General features: G+C 40.7%; 1 protein-coding gene across 1 annotated transcript; it reads right to left on the bottom strand.

Moving 5' to 3' along the window:
* Window positions 1-6,023: 6,023 nt before the first annotated feature.
* On the bottom strand, window positions 6,024-17,181 carry rexo1 (REX1, RNA exonuclease 1 homolog). Its single transcript, XM_079350183.1, has 16 exons — window positions 16,868-17,181; window positions 14,135-15,957; window positions 13,928-14,029; window positions 13,065-13,275; window positions 12,726-12,865; window positions 12,481-12,618; window positions 11,942-12,065; window positions 11,688-11,813; window positions 9,775-9,915; window positions 9,537-9,650; window positions 9,310-9,383; window positions 8,751-8,861; window positions 8,496-8,611; window positions 8,259-8,397; window positions 7,867-7,987; window positions 6,024-6,276 (listed from the first exon to the last, which is right to left on the bottom strand). Exons 1-16 carry the CDS (start codon window positions 17,055-17,057, stop codon window positions 6,188-6,190), a joined length of 3,759 nt encoding a protein of 1,252 aa, XP_079206309.1. The 5' UTR covers window positions 17,058-17,181; the 3' UTR covers window positions 6,024-6,187.
* Between the last annotated feature and the right edge of the window lie 13 nt (window positions 17,182-17,194).

Genomic DNA, 17,194 nt, shown 5'->3' with positions numbered 1-17,194 from the left:
TAAACCAGACATACAAAGGGGGATCTATGTGATACAAAAGAAGAACATGGAGGGAGATCAGATCTCCATCAGACATCATCACTTCCCTCCTGTATACAGCCTGTCTCCACAAACACAGAGATGACTACACAAAGCAGTACAAAGACTTCAAACAATACAGAAATAATTAAAAATATCAGAACAACAAAAAAGAAAACACAATTCAATAAAATTGGGGGAGGCTATGGTCCACATAACAAAACAGAAAATTATAATTAACATAGTAAAATAATACAGATAAATAGACAGCATCCAAGCCTTACCATCCTTTACATTTTAGCAGCACACACTCAAGCATTGTTGGAATCTGTTCATCTCCAAAGTAAGTGTATTTATAACTATATCAAATGCTCAACACAACAGTTATCTAATGAACATATTTTAATGTAAAATGAGATGCTACAGGTACATTCCTCCACCCAAACCAACTGCACATAAAGAGATGGCTCAGGTTTTTATTCATATTCACAGATACCCACGTGAGACGTCTTGGCTGTTATTTTCATAACATACACACATAACCATAGTTCACTTCTTACACACATAACTTCTCAGACTTCCAAAATATGTGAAAATGTTTGTGCTCTCTCCTTTCTTGGCTCTTTTTCCTCCTCCTTTCGCTGTTCTTGGCTGTCAAGCTATATTAGTGTCCGATAGAAATAAGTCATTTAGAAGAGGCTCTGTCGGCCAGCCCCTCAGCCCCACTAAAAGCTCCAGGATTAGGTCCCAGAGGCCTTTGTCTCCACAGCCCGCAGGATTAGGGGAGATTTACTGCGAGGAGAGAAAAAAAGTAGTTATTTCATGGCACTTTCATGATGAAACCTGGCCAAAGCTGTGTTGGCTGGGGGGATTAGAGGCACACAAAGAGTGTGGTTGTGTGTGACCCTCCCCATCCAAGAGCCGCCAATACTCACTCACAGCCTCCTCCTCCTTCTCCACTGGATCGTTTCCCCTTCTGCCAGACATGGTTCACCTTCTGCCTATCAAGATGACCAGGGTTCAGTCTCAACAGCTTCAAAAATCATCTTCAAAATCCATCAAACAGCTAATGAGACCAACACACACAAACATCATGCACCTTCAGGCCTGGGTTGATCAGTTTTCATCACAATGTGGTGACTGGTTTTGGATTCAAGACTTTGGTGCAGAGTTAAATGAGAAGTTAGTGGATTTGAGTCCCTCCTGTTGTGTTGAAAAACCTCTCAAAGAGGAGTTATCCTGCTATAAGAGGGATCCACTTACACATGCACGGATTACAGCGAATAAAAGACAAAAGGCAAAGACACGTTACTGACAGTGTGCAGGTGACACCAGCTCACGCAGGTTTAAAGGGTAAGATTCAAGGACTTTCTTTGTCAAATGGTAATGTAGGATAAATGTGCTCAGAAAGTAAAATAGTAAGGCCATTAGAAATATATGTCTGTCCTGCTTAATGAAGTAGATCTGGATCATCATTAAGCATTAAAGAAGTTATTAGTTATGATTTCAAAGGATGCCTCATTATAAAATTATAACCCGCTTCTTTATTAACACCACTTCTTTGATAAATCTTTCGCCATGAACATCTTATGTGTTCTTTTTTTTTTTAAATATAGAACCATACTCGCATGCTTTGACAGCAACTATTCACATCGTCATTTTGTTATCTTGGATTAGAGTTCAGATTTGGTTGCAGGTGGCTGAAAAAAACAGAGAATATTCTTTTTTAAGTTTGTGATAAAAATCAGTCACAGAAAGCTGCAAATCCTCATGACTAAGAAGCTGGAACCATTGGAAATTATTTGGTATGTTTCTTTCAAAAATGATTGAAAAGTTGAACTCAAATGAAAGTGTTTACAATTGAATTTGCTGTCTGTAAAGTGCGGAGAAAGTAAAGTGAAAACATCAGTGGTAGACTCAATGCACCTGTTGTTGTAAAGAGAATTCACTGATAATAGTGAGGCCGTGTGATGACAGCGAGGCAGCTTGAGTAAGTGAGGGTGGAGGGGCAGTTCACTTTCTCCTTTTTTCTCATTGTCTTCCTTTTTTTGTCACTTAGACGTTTTTGTTAATGTCTCCTGTTTAACAGATGTTTCAGAAAGCAAACCCCCTTATGTTTAAGCTTTCTTTAATTACTTATCAATAGTGGAAATTTGTATTGACAAGAGCCTGTCAGGAGGGGACCTTTGTAGTTGTCAGTTATCTCCAAGCAAGACGCCCCCCTCGGACACCAACTGGATCGATCAGCATGCAGAACACAATTGAGGGGCCTTCAGGGGCTGCGATGATCGTCCGGGAGCATGTGGCCTGGAGAGGGGCGAGCAGGAGCAGAGCGGAGCTAAATACTTCTTCATGGAAGGGAGAATCGATAGGGCCGGCTGGCCTTTGACCTGAGGGAGGCTGGGAGAGCGGGCGGCGGGTCAGTTGGACCTCTTAAGCCCCTTTGAGTGCCCGGATCATGCTGTGAGGCCTGACACTGGCTGTGACACACTCACGGCTTAGAGGGACATTGACCAAGTACACAAGAAAAATCTTATATTTACAGACAAACACGGAGCAGAGTTTATGTGAGAATTTGATGTCAACTAGAAGGTTTAAAGGGAGCAACCAAATCCTTAAATCTCAGTGTATATCAGAAGAGTTTAAACCCTGAGAGATGCACTAAGCTGCATTAATTGACCAAAAGCTTCCAATTAGTTTCTTATGATCTAGTTCGGCCCCTGGGAGTGCGGCTATAAGCAGCTAAAACGACAGATCAATAAGAGAGGACTGAGTAAAGATCAGTCTCTTAGTTGGGCCGCAGAGCTGCAGATTAAAAATGGAGAGCCAGAGAGACGGGCAGCTGCAGGTGTCCGGCAGGTCAAGGGCAACCATAGTGGGGTACACTGGGGTGTGAGAGCTGACCCTAGACCAACAGAGAGAGAAAACAGACCCTAGGTCAAGGTTTTTTAAGCCTCGGCTCTTCTGCTGCCTTTTAAGACCTGGTGATAATACAAACTGTTTAAACAAAGATTTTTGGTCCAAAGTCAAGTGAAATTTAATTAAATACGTGCAAAAGGTCTTGATGTGCTTTATCCACATGAAGAAGTGATAGAAGAACATTGTCTTTGTGAACATATTTAACATGAAGTGTTTTGTCTTTTTAATTTATCAAAGAAATTAGGTCACACAGGTATTTCTATTAAATTGTCTGATTTAAACCAACTGCTGTTATTTCTCCCGGTGAGTTGTAAAACATCATCAGACTATGTAAACTTCAGAGAGGGGTTGATCTTTTTCGAGAATATGAATGTAATAGATTTAGAAAAATAAGTTTAGGATCTTCAATGTTATAATTTTCAAGTATCTGCAAGTATCCGGTCTTTTAAAATTTCATAATATGTTTTTTTCTTGTCTCTTAAAATCGGAAGCATTTTTGGGAGGTGAGAAGATGATAAATGAACAAAATAAAACAACTTAAGACCTCTTTTAGGTTCTGAGGATTAAATAAATAGGAAGTAATGACACCAGTAGCTGTGATAAATACCACTAAAAGAATTTCCTGGTGGAAAGCGATCATTTAAAAATTCCATCAATGTACTGATTTATTTCTCCATTTTAAAGTTGAGTTTAAAAATGGAAAGTTTCAAAGCTGACATCTCCAAATGTGTTGTTTGTCCAAAAGATATTCTTTGTGTTACACTTGTTCACATTATGATCCAGAAAAGAAACTGGAGGACTCTTATGATTAATAAATGATTTTTAAAAAAGTTCTCAAATATTCTCTTCGGATAACTTCAGCAGCTAATTGTGTCAGTCGATTCAGACAGTAAAGTGTTTCTTTGCATTGAGATAATGCAGCTCTCCATCTCTCAGCATGGGGTCTGTTTTCAGAGCCCCGACCCGCTGCTTTCCCCTCGTGACCCCCATAGTCAAAGGTGATCACAGGGGAGAGAGAAAGAGAGGCGCTGATCGAATTTGATAATGAAGACGACCCCTCTAAGCTGCTTTGCTCCACATGTTCAAAATCTCTGCAACATTCAGTAAACACTAGGAAGCCCCCCTCCCTGTCACTGGAACATTGTGTAGGTATTGATCCCTGCTAACTGGATCTTTTCATACCTGGGGTCCGAGTCCCGGCCGGTGGAAATGCATCCTGACATGTGACGGGAGGAGCTTAACAGGCAAACACACTGAAGAAAGGATGGGCCTCTCAGTTTAGCATTTCTTTCCTATTTTTTTTCCAATTTACACATCTGCTGAAGAAAGAGAATTACAGCCACTGCACCTGCTGGTGAAGAGACACACAAAGTGCAAGAGGCCCAACACTGTACAGAGAAAAATCTGTCACACTGTCACAAACATTTTTTTGCCACAGAGGTGTAGAAAATACAAAGCTATCAATGTATACAGAAAGTACACAGAGCTAATATATGTATATAACATGTGCAAAAATACTTTTTAATATGAGCGGAGTAAAAGCATCAAACAAACATTACTTTTATAAGTTTTAAGTTCATTTAACTATTTTTTAGTTAACTATCTTTTCCTGTGATTATTTGAAATTAGTATGCCCTATTCAAACATCTTTCAGATGATTTCACTACAGATTTCTCCAGTCGATCAGCTGGATCATTGTTGTTTTCACATCTACTACTTTACTGTTTACTGGCTAGTCAGGCTTTTTCACAGTGAACCCCCCCCCCAACTCATATTTTCCACAAAATGTCTAAAAATCTAAATCTTCATACACTGGACGACATACATTATGAATCAAGAAAGTCTTCTCGTGATTTGGGGAAGAAAGCTTTTAGGTTCACTGCACACACTGGAACAAACTTGTTTACAAGTTTTAAAAGTTTTGAATTCTCTGAAATCTCATGAGTCCAGGCTTTCTGTGTTTCTCATGTTAGAGTTTCACGTTAATATGTTTTAATCTACGGAATGAGTTTCAATCCTTTTTGTGTTGCTGCTACTCTTAGCCAGGGCTCTCTTGCAACATCACAGTTTCAGCTAAATGACTAACTCAATAAATCTTCTGAGATGTAATGGAGATGAAGTAACAAAAACCAGCTGCCGTTAAATATACCACAAATAACTTTTAATTCTACAGTAGTCTGTATGTACTTGGTAACGTGAGCCTTGTTTCTGCAGTAAGGGACTGTTGGGATGTAAAAACAGAGCGAAAAATCTTCTTTTGACTAATATTTTTTAATAGAAAAAGTTAAACAGAAAATAACATATAAAAAAGGAAAATGCTTACAGCGTATTTAGAGCACTCAAGTACTTTTTTCAGTCAAATTGAACATAAAATTGCACAGGTTAGCTGATACTCACTAAATGATAACTGTGTGTACTTAACAGCCCAGTCCTAATTTAACACTGAACCCCATTTTGTCTCATAATGGAGGAATAACATGTCATACCTGCTATCACAATAATTCCTAAAGATGACTTTCATGCAGGAGGTCTTATCTGAACTATGAAGTACAGTGATATATTCTATCAAGTAAATAGGTAAGAAGCAGAGTTTTTGTATGATCAAGTATAATAGAATTAGTCAGATTCAAGGGATGACCAACAACCTGGATAAGAACATAATAAACAGAGCATCGGTGACAAAAAAAAACCAAGGTGCAAAGTGGAAAAAAAACCAAGTGCATTTACAGAACAATGTTCAACACACTTAGACATCAATGCACTTTAATGTACCTCATGACATGTAACATGTTATTCATTAGAAGTCAATGCTTTGTTACACAGATGAGGTACTCAAGACTCAGGCCCTGTAAAACAAGAGCTTTTTCTTTAGTGCAATTAAGGCTAAAATACAGCCTGCCATAAATATATCAATCATGATCATTGAGTGGAAAATGCCCCGACATTTTCAGCATATAGAAAAGTTTCATCCATAAAATGTTTGAGGCCTCAAAAAGACACATCTCAAATAAACAGAAATACATTTAAAGTAATGTTAATGTGAACAGAAATACCTAGAAGAAAATGAAAAGACTGTTTATTCAGGCTCCTATTGCTTGACTGTTTTTATTCATTAGGCAGCAACATCCATACTGTGACCTTCACTCTCTGGGAGAAGACACCCTTAACTTTCTCTCTGTAACTATCATCCCTATCATCATGAATGCAGGAAGGTTAACTGTGGAAAAGGAGAAAGTAAAGGGGTCAGAGGTCATCTCTTGAGCTTGGCATCCTCCTTGATCTTCCAAATCATCAGCTCCATGCAGGCAGAGGCGTCTTCACTTGAGTCGTGGCCCTCCACTGCAATCACATGCACAAAGCAGAACAAAAGTTTTTTCACCTCAATACTAAAATGTTTCGTAGCTTGACATTTTATACCAGTCGAATACAGATAAAGAGGCTGTATTTATGGTTTTAAGAACGTTAAGAAAATCGTAACAAGAGTCTACAGCTGTGTAAACTCTATAAAACATGGATATGCTGTAAGAGTGGTCACCCATTGTGACTTCTGACTTCCCCAAGCTGTTCAAAAGTTCAGTCAACCAAGCATCAGGTAAAGATGAGCATATGGTGGCCTTGAGCCTCCTGGCAAGCAGCTACACCACACCTGTCTGTCAGTCAGAGCAGCCACGCCACTAATTATGTGTAACTATAAGCCTACTAACTAAAGTCAAAACAGAATCATGAGAAAATCCACCCCCTGTACAGTGTGAACCAACAAACACACGTGTTATTGATACCCAAATTAATCTTTCTTAAACCAGGCAGTAAACATTTCTGCTGCTAAAATGGAAATTGTAATTTGGATGTGTCTGGGATTTCTGGGGCTGAGGAAGCTAGCCTCAAGTGGATACTCAAGGAAATGCACTTTCTGGAACTTCTGCATTGGCTTTATTACTTCAGATTTTTGCCACTCTGTCTCCACCATCACCCATTGTACAAAAGTTAAGCCAGTATACCTGCATGTGACAAATAAAGTTGAGGAAAGATCATTTAGTAACCCCACTCTGCCTTCACTTTGCACTCAGCAGATGAGTGACATCTGTTGGTCAAAAGTATGTATTGCAGTGGAATTAATTGACTGCATTAAATAGATAAGTCCTGCAAACAACAGAATGAACATCGCCTGTACATATTAAGAGACTGAAAAACACAAATACATCCTCTGGATATGACATGCATAAAGATAGGTGTGAGTCGAATCAATGAACCGGATCCATCCATTAAAGTTTGTCTTACTACTATTAACAACCTTATTGTTGATCTCCGAGACTGTTAGAACTAATGTTTAATATATTCTTACTGTTACTTCATTGGCATTTAAAAAATAATGTCCCCCTCTTGTCTCTATTAATACATACCAACAGATGCTGAGTCATCAGTCAGTCAGTCAATCTCAATGTTTGTGTTTTCATGGAATTTGACAGAAGTGGGTTGCATATGGAGATTAGGGGATTATGCTATGGGGCATAAATGGGCTCAGGATACGGATGAGGGTCTCTGTTTGTGTAACTTGGGCCATACATAATGTGACAGCGGATTATGTATTTATCTGTGTGTTAATAGGGATGAAATGCTTTAAAACCTTTATCCCCACAACTGAAAATATTTTTCTTGGCTATGGCGACTCAAATGGTTTTATGAATTTCCTCATTTTGCTCCTTTGAGTCCTAGAAATATCATAATAGTTGTAGTAGTAGTTAATTTTTCCCCAGACATATTTACACTGTTTGAATGGTAAATGCACGTGACATAGTTTTATGAAATTAACAGCACATGTAAGAGAGTTTACCTGTGATAAAAAAAACAGATGATTAAACATTAAAGCCTTGAATGATGAGGCTTTTTAAAAAGTGCTGGACAGCAGCTGATAGCCGAGCATTTTCTCACCGTTGTCCTGAATGATGCGTTTGAGGTGATCGGCCATCAGATTCCTCAAGGCGCGTTTGAAAGGAAAGCCTATGCGGTGAGGGAACACGATGGCTGTGTCTACGACTGTACTGTGGATCAGCTGGGTGAGAGAGAGGGAAGGAAGATGAGCATCAGTGAAGGTTCATTTTTCTTATTTCGGTTCAACAGTGTCTCATTTATTACATTTGATTTTTTATTCAACTGATTTGGTTGTTTTACGTTTTGATTTTACCCATCATCAGTCATTAAACTTTGTGCAAAATGAAGGAAAAACAAAGTGCCAAAAACTGCACCCACTCAAAATGTGGCCTTACATTTTTATGATTACTTATTTTTTTATTATCAGTAAATTTGATCAAGATCAAGTTTACCTTCAGAGCGAGCAGGTCGCTCTCCAGACTGTGTCCTATCAGGATGGATTCAGCACTGAACATACTAAGTAGAACAGCCTGAACGTCTCTCAGACTTATGCTGACGTTTTCTAAGTCCTCCTCCGTCACACCTGAAAATCTGAGAGATAAAGAAAATACTGCTTTTCATGACTGTGACTGTCTCAAAGACACATCTAACTAAGTGCTATACCTCTCCGTGGGAGAAGACAATCTTACCGTGTGTTGTAATCAACCACTTTGCTCTCAGGTTTAACAAACGTATCGTAAACGACCTTCATCTCAGAGTCGATGACGGTCACCCTCGTCAGCTCCAGGCCCAGCCTCGTATAACACTGATTCACCAAAGACAAAACACAAGATTAGGAAACTGTAAAAACATTTTAAACAATGTGAGGCCAAATACAGCTTTGCTGTAAATCTAACAAACTATTCAAACCATGTACAATGTTCACACGACACAAGATGACTCACCATCTCGCAGTCCAAAGCAAACACGCCTCCGTTGCCATCAGCTGGGAGAGCTTTACTGAACGTTGTGACGAAACCATCCAACGACTCTTTACGCCCATCCTGGACATGTTGCTATGGGAACATGAGATAATTTAGGTTTGGGGATGTTTATAAAACATGTTGACTTAAGTCTGAGGGGTGTTTATTGTAGTAATACAGGAAGTATATGGTTTACTATTTACAGTCATTAAAATAAAGAGCTTCTTCAATAAAAAGACAAAAGTCGGCTTAAAGGTCAAATATTGTGCAAAATACACTTCACCATATTTTTCTGACACTGATATATTTCTATAGTCCGTCTACAAACCCCCCAAATTCTGAGAAAAGTCCACCCACTTCGTCTTTTGCATAATCCACTTTTCAGAAAATATCTGCTCAAACAGGCCGTTTTGAGATTTCCCCTTTGTGACATCACAAAGGGCAGTAAATCTTTGGTCTGAATCTTCATCCAGTATCAAAGTATCTTTTCTTTTGTGTACGGGCACGTTTTTATCAGAGACAGCCCATGCATCAAATGTACCTTGCTAACTTGGCATCCTGGACCGCCCACAGCCGCAGCACAGCAGCTGTAGTTTGTCTCCCAGCCTCCAGCCACTGACAGAGAGGACAGAAAAGAAAGAGAAATGAGTGTTGATGAAGTTGAGAACGAGGGTTGGTGACACATTAAGGGACTAAGAACTTGCAGAATAAATGCTGAAACAAAAACAGACCTAGTTTCTTTATTTGAATAAATGTCGGCAAACCAACCTTTATTTCTGCGCAGACGTCCCCAGTGGAAGCTACATTCTTCTTTACGAACACAGCTGCCGTTGATGTTGATTTTATACTCTGCTCCACAGCGACAGCAAATCTTGTTCAACGCTGAAGACACATTACAGAGGTGAACTTCAAACAGTTTCATGACCACACCAATATCACATAATAATAATTTAGAATTGTCTGATCGAAATGACAGAGCGAGCTGTGGGTTCACGTGGTTACTCACGGTCTGTAATGGGTTTTTTCTCAGGCAGGTTGTGAATGACAGCTCTGCCTGCAGCTTCAGGGCTTGTTCTCGGGTATCCATTCTCCTGTAACTGCTCCTCGGTCATCAGGTACGCCTTCAGCTTCCTGTACAGTGTGGCACCTGCAGTGAAATATAGAAACAGGTGAAACACATGAAGTCTTTGTGCCGTGATGTCAGAAACCTGTGAAGAGACTGAAGATGGATTTAATTATATTCTTTTTGTGCAGCAGTAACTCCGTTTGCAGGGACTTGGGTTGGAAACTGAAGGGTCACAGATTCAAATCCAAGCACGAACAAAAAAATATGGAAGTTAGCCTAGATGCTGGAGAGGTGCCAGGTCACTTCCTGAGTACTGCCGAGGTGCCCTTGAGCATGGCACCGAAGCCCCAATAGCTCTGGTGCTCTCTTTGTGTAGCAGCCCCACCCCCTGACATCTCTGCACTAATACATGTCCACAGGTCCTGTTTGTGCATGTGTGTACTTCAGATGTGGGAGGCCAGAGTCTCAGTATCAAAGGAGAAACCCAGTTATGAATACAGTATGTACAGTTAAGAGTTTAAACATGTTCGCTGAGAAACGTTTCAACACGATCTGTTTTTGAACTGAAGATTTGCTGATAGAGTTTCAGTGATGCCATGAACCCTCGAGTCAGCATGCTGTCCCTCCTCTATAGCATGGACAATCCTGCAATACAAAGACAGTCTGTAGAATTATCAGCTACTGTAACCTATGTTTGCAACTGATGATTATTTTTTAAATATATTTTATCTAAACATGCATTTATAAACTCTGTATATGTTTTACAAGTTGTGCTAGTTTATTTAACCTTAACTTACCTACACTCCATCCTCCCTCTCTCTTTTTTTTTTTTATCTTAATATATCATTGAAAATACAATAGGCCACGATTACACCCAAAAACATTTTTTCCCCACAATCTAACAGTAGAGAATCAGTTTTACTTTAATGTGAGATGAGAATTACGCGTGAGGTCCGCTTCATGACAAACCCATTAACCCTTAACTGAATCATCACGTCACACGTTATTCAAGCTCTGGTTTTTCAGTGGATCTTTGTACCGAAATGTGAGCTGCCTTTAGGAAAAAATAATATTGTATTCGGCTTAAAACCGACAAAATTCCCCACAAAAGTCGTCTCTATCTAAAGGATTTGTTCTGGATCACGCTCAGGAGTCAATCATTTCATCCTTTACTTGATAAATGGCCAAATGGATTTATCAGTTAAATCCTGTTAAATAAAACAACTCAACCGTTCTTCCAGGAGTGCTTCAGTCTCGTCAACATAGCGACTGTGACGTCAGCTCATGAGACTGAGAGTCGTGTTGCCAGCAGCACCTGGAGGATGTTCTGTGAGTTTCATTATAACTGTTAGCTGACGCAGCATGTCACTGACTTAACCTAAGGTAAACGGCTCTCTACTAAACACAAAGAGGCTTCTCATTTCAACTTTAAGTTTGTTCTCCTCTTTGCTTTTTTTTTCTTCCATTAAAAGGAACAAACTCTTCATTTGTTAACACTGCTCTGCTGCACACACGGAACACTTGGCGCTCAAACGTCCCACACTTGTACATATGAGTGACTACTTTCAGTCTAGGATTTTGTGTTTGCTGGTCTTTGTATTTGTCCTCTAGGCTTCAGTGGAATATGAGGAGATGTCCTCAATGATTTTAGAGATTAAAAAAAAAAGGTTTAATGAACCAGGAGCTGCATTCTCACACTGTCATGGAAACGTTCGGGTAACAGGACGAGAGCAAAAATTGAGAAAGGGGTGAGAAGAAAGTGTGAATGAAATATTCTCACAACAATTCTAGAGAAGGAGATCTACAAACACTGACAGAGCAAACTCTTTGCCGTCGATATAACTTGTTCTCACCGATGAGTTTCTCCTCCTGCTGTTTACCCGTCCTGTTGACAGTGTAGCTGGTTTTGGCAGCGAGGCGACCTCCCAACACCTCCTCATGGGACTGAGCCTTCCTGTTCGCAGCAGATCCAGGATCCTCTGCACGAAAAAAAAAAACACAAACAAGTTACCACCAGAGTGAACTGTGATGTATACTATGAACTGTATGTGGCCCACTCAATCTACACTGAGAGTCAACAAACACATGAGGCGCAGGTGTGACATACTGGTGGCAGCTGATGGACGGGAGCTGCTCTTGCCGCGGAGCTTCTTCAGGGTGTTGACAGCTACGTTGAGGTAGATGTTCTTACTGCTACTGCGCTCATACACCAGCTTCTCCTCGTCCAGGGCCTGAAACAGTCACATGTCTGTCAGTGGCTGCTTTTTCTTTCTGCTACTTCTTTGGTAAATTTTCTATTAAAATCATTCTCTCTGAAGATGTCAGGAACGCTGTATTAATCAAAAAAAGCTGTGTGACAAGTGATAAAGTGATGAAAAAAACATGCACCTGTTATCCTGGTCACAATATTCTTCTCTAATGATTCAAGAAAAAGGTTAAACTTCCCTCCTGCAACCGACTGAATGAGAATCGGTTCTGTCTGTTCTGTTTGATGCATTTTCCAAGTACTCAACTTAATTCTAAAGTAACAGTGAAGACATTTTGAGAAACAACAACCTCGACAAACAAAGATCTCTTGTTGATTATTTAAGGCATCTGGTGATTTAGAAAAAGTGGCACTCTTAAAAAACGAGCTGCCAGTCTTACCAGCTGGAAGGCCTCTTTCTCCGACGGGCAAAATTTGACACATTCATCTATGAATGTGTTGAGGTAGCGCTGGCGGACGACGGTGGAAACTTTGGCCCCGAACTCAGTGGGGATGATGGGTCGCTTCAAGGAACTACTCTGAAAGAGTCAAAACAGAAGAAGAACATTACACGCAATCATGGTTTTGAAGGGATGTTCAGACACATACACACAAATGAAAAGCCATCATGGTCACTTGTGGATACCTTCATGGTGGGCGTGTGGGCCACCCTCCTCTGCATGAAGGTGGACGAGGTCTTAGACAAGATGCCAGCGGTGGTTTGGGGCTTGACCGTCTCATGGGACTGGTTCGGGGACAATACTCGATTGGCAGCTGGTTTGACATCTGCAGGTTGTAAAAGGGACTTTTTAATCTTATCAGTCAAATACTTCCACCTATTAAAGGAATAGCTTGAGGACATTTCATGTAGAAAAAGTGTTTGATCACTTTAACATATCAAGAATTGACCAGGGCAAAGCAGTACATTTCTGAGAAAAGTCAAACAAAAGTGAAGTCCTGCTACAGTGCACAGTAGAGGTCATACTTGTTTTGGAGGATGGCGTCTGTGGGCTTGGACGGTGTGCTATCCTCTTCCTCTCTCCAGAGGAGCCGGGACTGGAGCTCTGCGAGGAAGTTTTGACTGAAGCCGAGAGCTGAGCAGCTTGCTGCTGAGCCATCTGCATACGCCGGTAACAGACTTCCTGCGCTGTGAGTCTTCTGTACGGCTGCACTACAGTCTTCGAAGGTGCATCAGTCTGAAGTAAACAGAGAAACACTTCATTTTAAGGGACCATTGTGGGGCTTTGCTCGGCCTAGCGGTTAGGTCGAGTAAACCGTCTCTACCAGATTTCATATTTGATCCTTTGTCTTTTCAAATAAAGGTTTAAAATGTCATAGTAAATCTAGAAAGCATTTGTTCAGTTCAGATGCAAAGTAACAAGGATGAGGCGAAGTCCCTCTTTCGTTTGGGCCCAATAAAATGAAGTCACTGCAAGAGTTCCACGTATTTTCTCCAACACGAGATCAGCAGCTGGTTATGCAAAACACTTTTAAAAGTCATATTTAGTTTGTTTTTATTCATTATTAAATCAGAAAAAAATAAAAAATAAATAGAAAATCTTTCTTTCCACTGCATAAATGTGATTTACTAATATTATTGTTCCCTGAAATGAAAATGTCAGACTTGTATCTATCAGTGCATGTTGCCTAAAAGTCTTCAAAAACATGTTCAAACATAGGGCCAGGTTCCTGCTAAGAGTGCTTTGTAGTGCTTTATGAAACACTGCCAGGGTCATTTTAGTTCAATTGTTTTTATAAGCAGTCTACTGTTTTGATTTAAACAATTGCTGTTTTTTTTTGATAACGTTTTATAAAATAGAAGACAGAAAAGTTCAGTGACAAACTTACATTTCCTTTGGCAACTAAATGGGACACTCTCTTCTTTTGACCAGGAAAGAGAGTGGTTAAAGTGCTCTCTGTGTCTTTCTCCTCCTCTATGTCCCTGGAGGGCTGAGAGGGGACAACATAGGATGTCCACTTATTTTACATACAGGCATTGTTGAAATATTAATGTTAAAAACATGTGAAATCGTGTTGAGAAGGAAACATCGATACCTGTTTAGCTTGCCTTCCCTTGTCTTCCCTCTTAATGTCCTTGGACTCATTGAAGATCCGCAAACACTCCTCCATAGGATCCGAGTCGAAGTCCAGGTCGTCCTGGAAACTCGAGAAGTCCATTCCCACACCGTCCAGTTCGTCCTTTCCCGCCACGTCCTCCTCGACCCCGCCAACATCGTCTTCGTCAGAGGAAGACGGAGTCAGCTCTGATGCTTTCCTCTTGTTCAGGCGCCCCCTTTTTAAGGCGTCAGCAGATTTTCTAACCAGCACTTCTTCTTCGTCTGAATCCTCCATCATTATCGGGGAAGCCTCCTCTGGACTCTCGTCACCAAACAGATCGGCATGGCTGAGACTCGCACTTCGCCTTTTACCCTCAAGCTTTTTTCCATTTGAAGAGCTGACGTTGTGCTTCTCCTTTTCTTTACTGTTTGTGGAACTACTTTTACTATGATTACTGCTGCTGGAACTGCTTTTGCTGTTTGTGTTTACATCCTTTTGCCTTTTACAGCTATCAAGTTTACCATTTTTGTTGTTGTGGTCCTTATACCTGCCGTGTTCCTTTTCCTTGTCTGATACCTTGAGTTTCTTGCTTTCCCTTGCACAGTTTTCTGCGTCTTTATCTCGTTTCTTTGAGTCTGTTTTTAAGTTTTCTGCAGCTTTCACCTTACCGTCACTTCTCTTTTCTTCTCTGCTTTCCCTCTGAGATTTATCTGAGGTTTTAACCTGAGCTGTGTTTTTCCTATCGTGTCTTTTGTCATGACTCTTGTTCTCCTTCTTTGCCGAATCCTGGCTGGAGTTATTTATTGACCCTTTGTCTTTGCTGCTGCTAACACTCTTACCACCGCTTGTTTTGTTTCCTTCCTTTACAGCTTTATGCACTTTCTCAGATTTGCCTCTTTTCTCTGAACTACTTTGACTTGCTACTTTCTTTTTCTCTGTGTGCTCCTTGTGTTTCACGTGCTCCTGGATGTCCCCTGCAGAGTCCTCTTTATTCCTCTGTGTGAGTGCATTCAGCATACTTTCAGTTCTTTCTTTTTTCTCTTTCCCTACAGTGTCCCAAAGTGAACTACTGTTGCTCTTTCTCTGCTGAACATTACTAAGCGAAGTGGGTCGATACTCTGTTCCAGAGCTCTCACCATCAGAGTCAGAGAAAGTGTACTTTTTTGAGTCTACTTCCTGCTGCCGTGGTTTTTTTGCAGCTATGACATACTCCTCTTCCGACGTGTTGGATCCTTGAAGTTTGTGTGATTTAACAGCCTTTGCACCTCCCTCTCTCTTACTTTTCACCGCAATTCCTGCCGAGTAGTTGGACAGCGGGTCGTACTCCATATCTGTAGACGGTTTAGAATTGTCCACTGTGTATTTACACTTAGAGGAAGATGTGCTGTTTGAGTACTTTGGACTGGGGGGAGGAGAGGGAGGTTGGTGTGCTTGTATCCGAGATGGAGCTTTTTTCACTGAAGTGGGAACGTATTCCATTGAGTTACTATGGTTCCCTTGCTTTTCTGAATCCAAACTGTACTTGCTGCAGCCTGGGCCGGGATTATAACCTCCTGAGGTGATCTGATAGCTCCCCGGGTCGTAGGCCATGTGTGAAGGTGGTGCTTTGCTTTTAACAGCATCGGATGAAGACAGACTGGTGCTTTTGCTCGGGTTGTATGGTTCATCCCCAATCCGAGACAGCTTCCTCTTTTCCCTCTCCACCTCACTGCGGACCTCCTCGATGGCCTTATTGACCATCTCCAGAGCCCCGCTGAGGTCTCCATTCTGCTGATCCTGGGGGGTCACAACTTCTGGGTTGAAAGGATCATAACCTTGTTCTGCAGGGGACACATGAAGACTCATATGTGATTTATGCTGAATTAAAAAACCCCACTTCTTTTCCTTTTAGATTTTAACTTGATACGAAGTAACGTGTTTGCCACAATACTGATGTCATTAAACAACAGATGCAACATTACTTTTGAAAGTGGGATTATAAAAATCACTGTTTATGCTTTAAATTAAATCCATTAATGTGACAGGAACCATTAATTGAAATTCAGAGCCAATCGTTGGCGTATAATACAATACAGTCATAGTGATACAATGGACATAACTTGAAAAACGGACATTAAAAATAAATATCCCTTGCAATCATTACAAGCCAAGACTCTCCAAGAAGAAGTTGTGTAGAGATGGATTCACATGTGATGTGAGATAGTTAGGAGAAAAACGACAAAAAAAATCCAGTTTGACAAGAGGAGTATTGATCTTCAGGGATTAAATGAAGACAAAAAACAACTGTACTTTACATCAGTCACTACCTCACTGTTTAACTTTTGCAAAACCATCCTTAGATTATGAAGCAGACACTTTGTTTGTGAAAGGACTGAGTTTCACACTAACAGTTGAAAAATCTCTCCAACTCATGTGTTCAAGTCCTAATCATGCATTTTAAAAAACAACTTCCTTGTCTTTGTTTCTAGAATGTTTCTGGTCTCCATGGTTTGCTTTTGTTATTCACTACAGATCACCCAAAACATGTTTGTACACCTGTATAGGTTCACTAGATTTATAACTCAGACCTCCTTGCATCAGGAGACATAACCTTCAGGATGTTGCACATGCTCATGACTCTAATGGTTAGAGAAACTCAAGTCCTTTGTCCAGACCCCCTGTCCTTGCTACAAACTCTGTGCCCGAAGACATTTAAGTATTCAATGCTGCATTTCTTTTCATACTCAGCACCTTTGTGTGCGCTGTGAAGCTCTCTTGGCTTCTTCACATCAGCTGGTGCTCCGTGTGCAGACCGTCTCTGCTGGCTGTGTCTGAAGTGACAGTACGGTCTATTACACCCGTTTCTGCTGCCTTTTCCCTCGCTGTACTCCGCATAAAACGGACAGTCAATCCCTCGGAAGAAGCCGGTGGATCTTAACATTATCTCTGAATGTTCCTCTCATGCCCGCATGAATACACTCGCTCGGTTTTTTTTCTGTCGTAACGGAAAACCTTTGAGACCGACGGAACAATAACAACGTCCCTACGGCGCCATGTTGGATTGGTGAGGGGTATGAA

The sequence above is a fragment of the Symphodus melops genome (assembly GCF_947650265.1).
Source record: "Symphodus melops genome assembly, chromosome: 8".
In the NCBI taxonomy this organism is placed as follows: Eukaryota; Metazoa; Chordata; class Actinopteri; order Labriformes; family Labridae; genus Symphodus; species Symphodus melops.
This window is presented reverse-complemented; position numbering and strand designations above follow the sequence as displayed.

Bases quoted from the DNA above. Each gene is read 5' to 3' on its own strand.
- rexo1 (XM_079350183.1), bottom strand. From the start codon at position 17,057: ATGTTAAGATCCACCGGCTTCTTCCGAGGGATTGACTGTCCGTTTTAT. The intron at 12,066-12,480 runs GTAAGACTGGCA...TGACTGTTTCAG, and splicing joins AGAAAGAGGCCTTCCAGCTG to GCCCTGGACGAGGAGAAGCT. The intron at 9,384-9,536 runs GTTGGTTTGCCG...CCTCTCTGTCAG, and splicing joins ACGTCTGCGCAGAAATAAAG to TGGCTGGAGGCTGGGAGACA.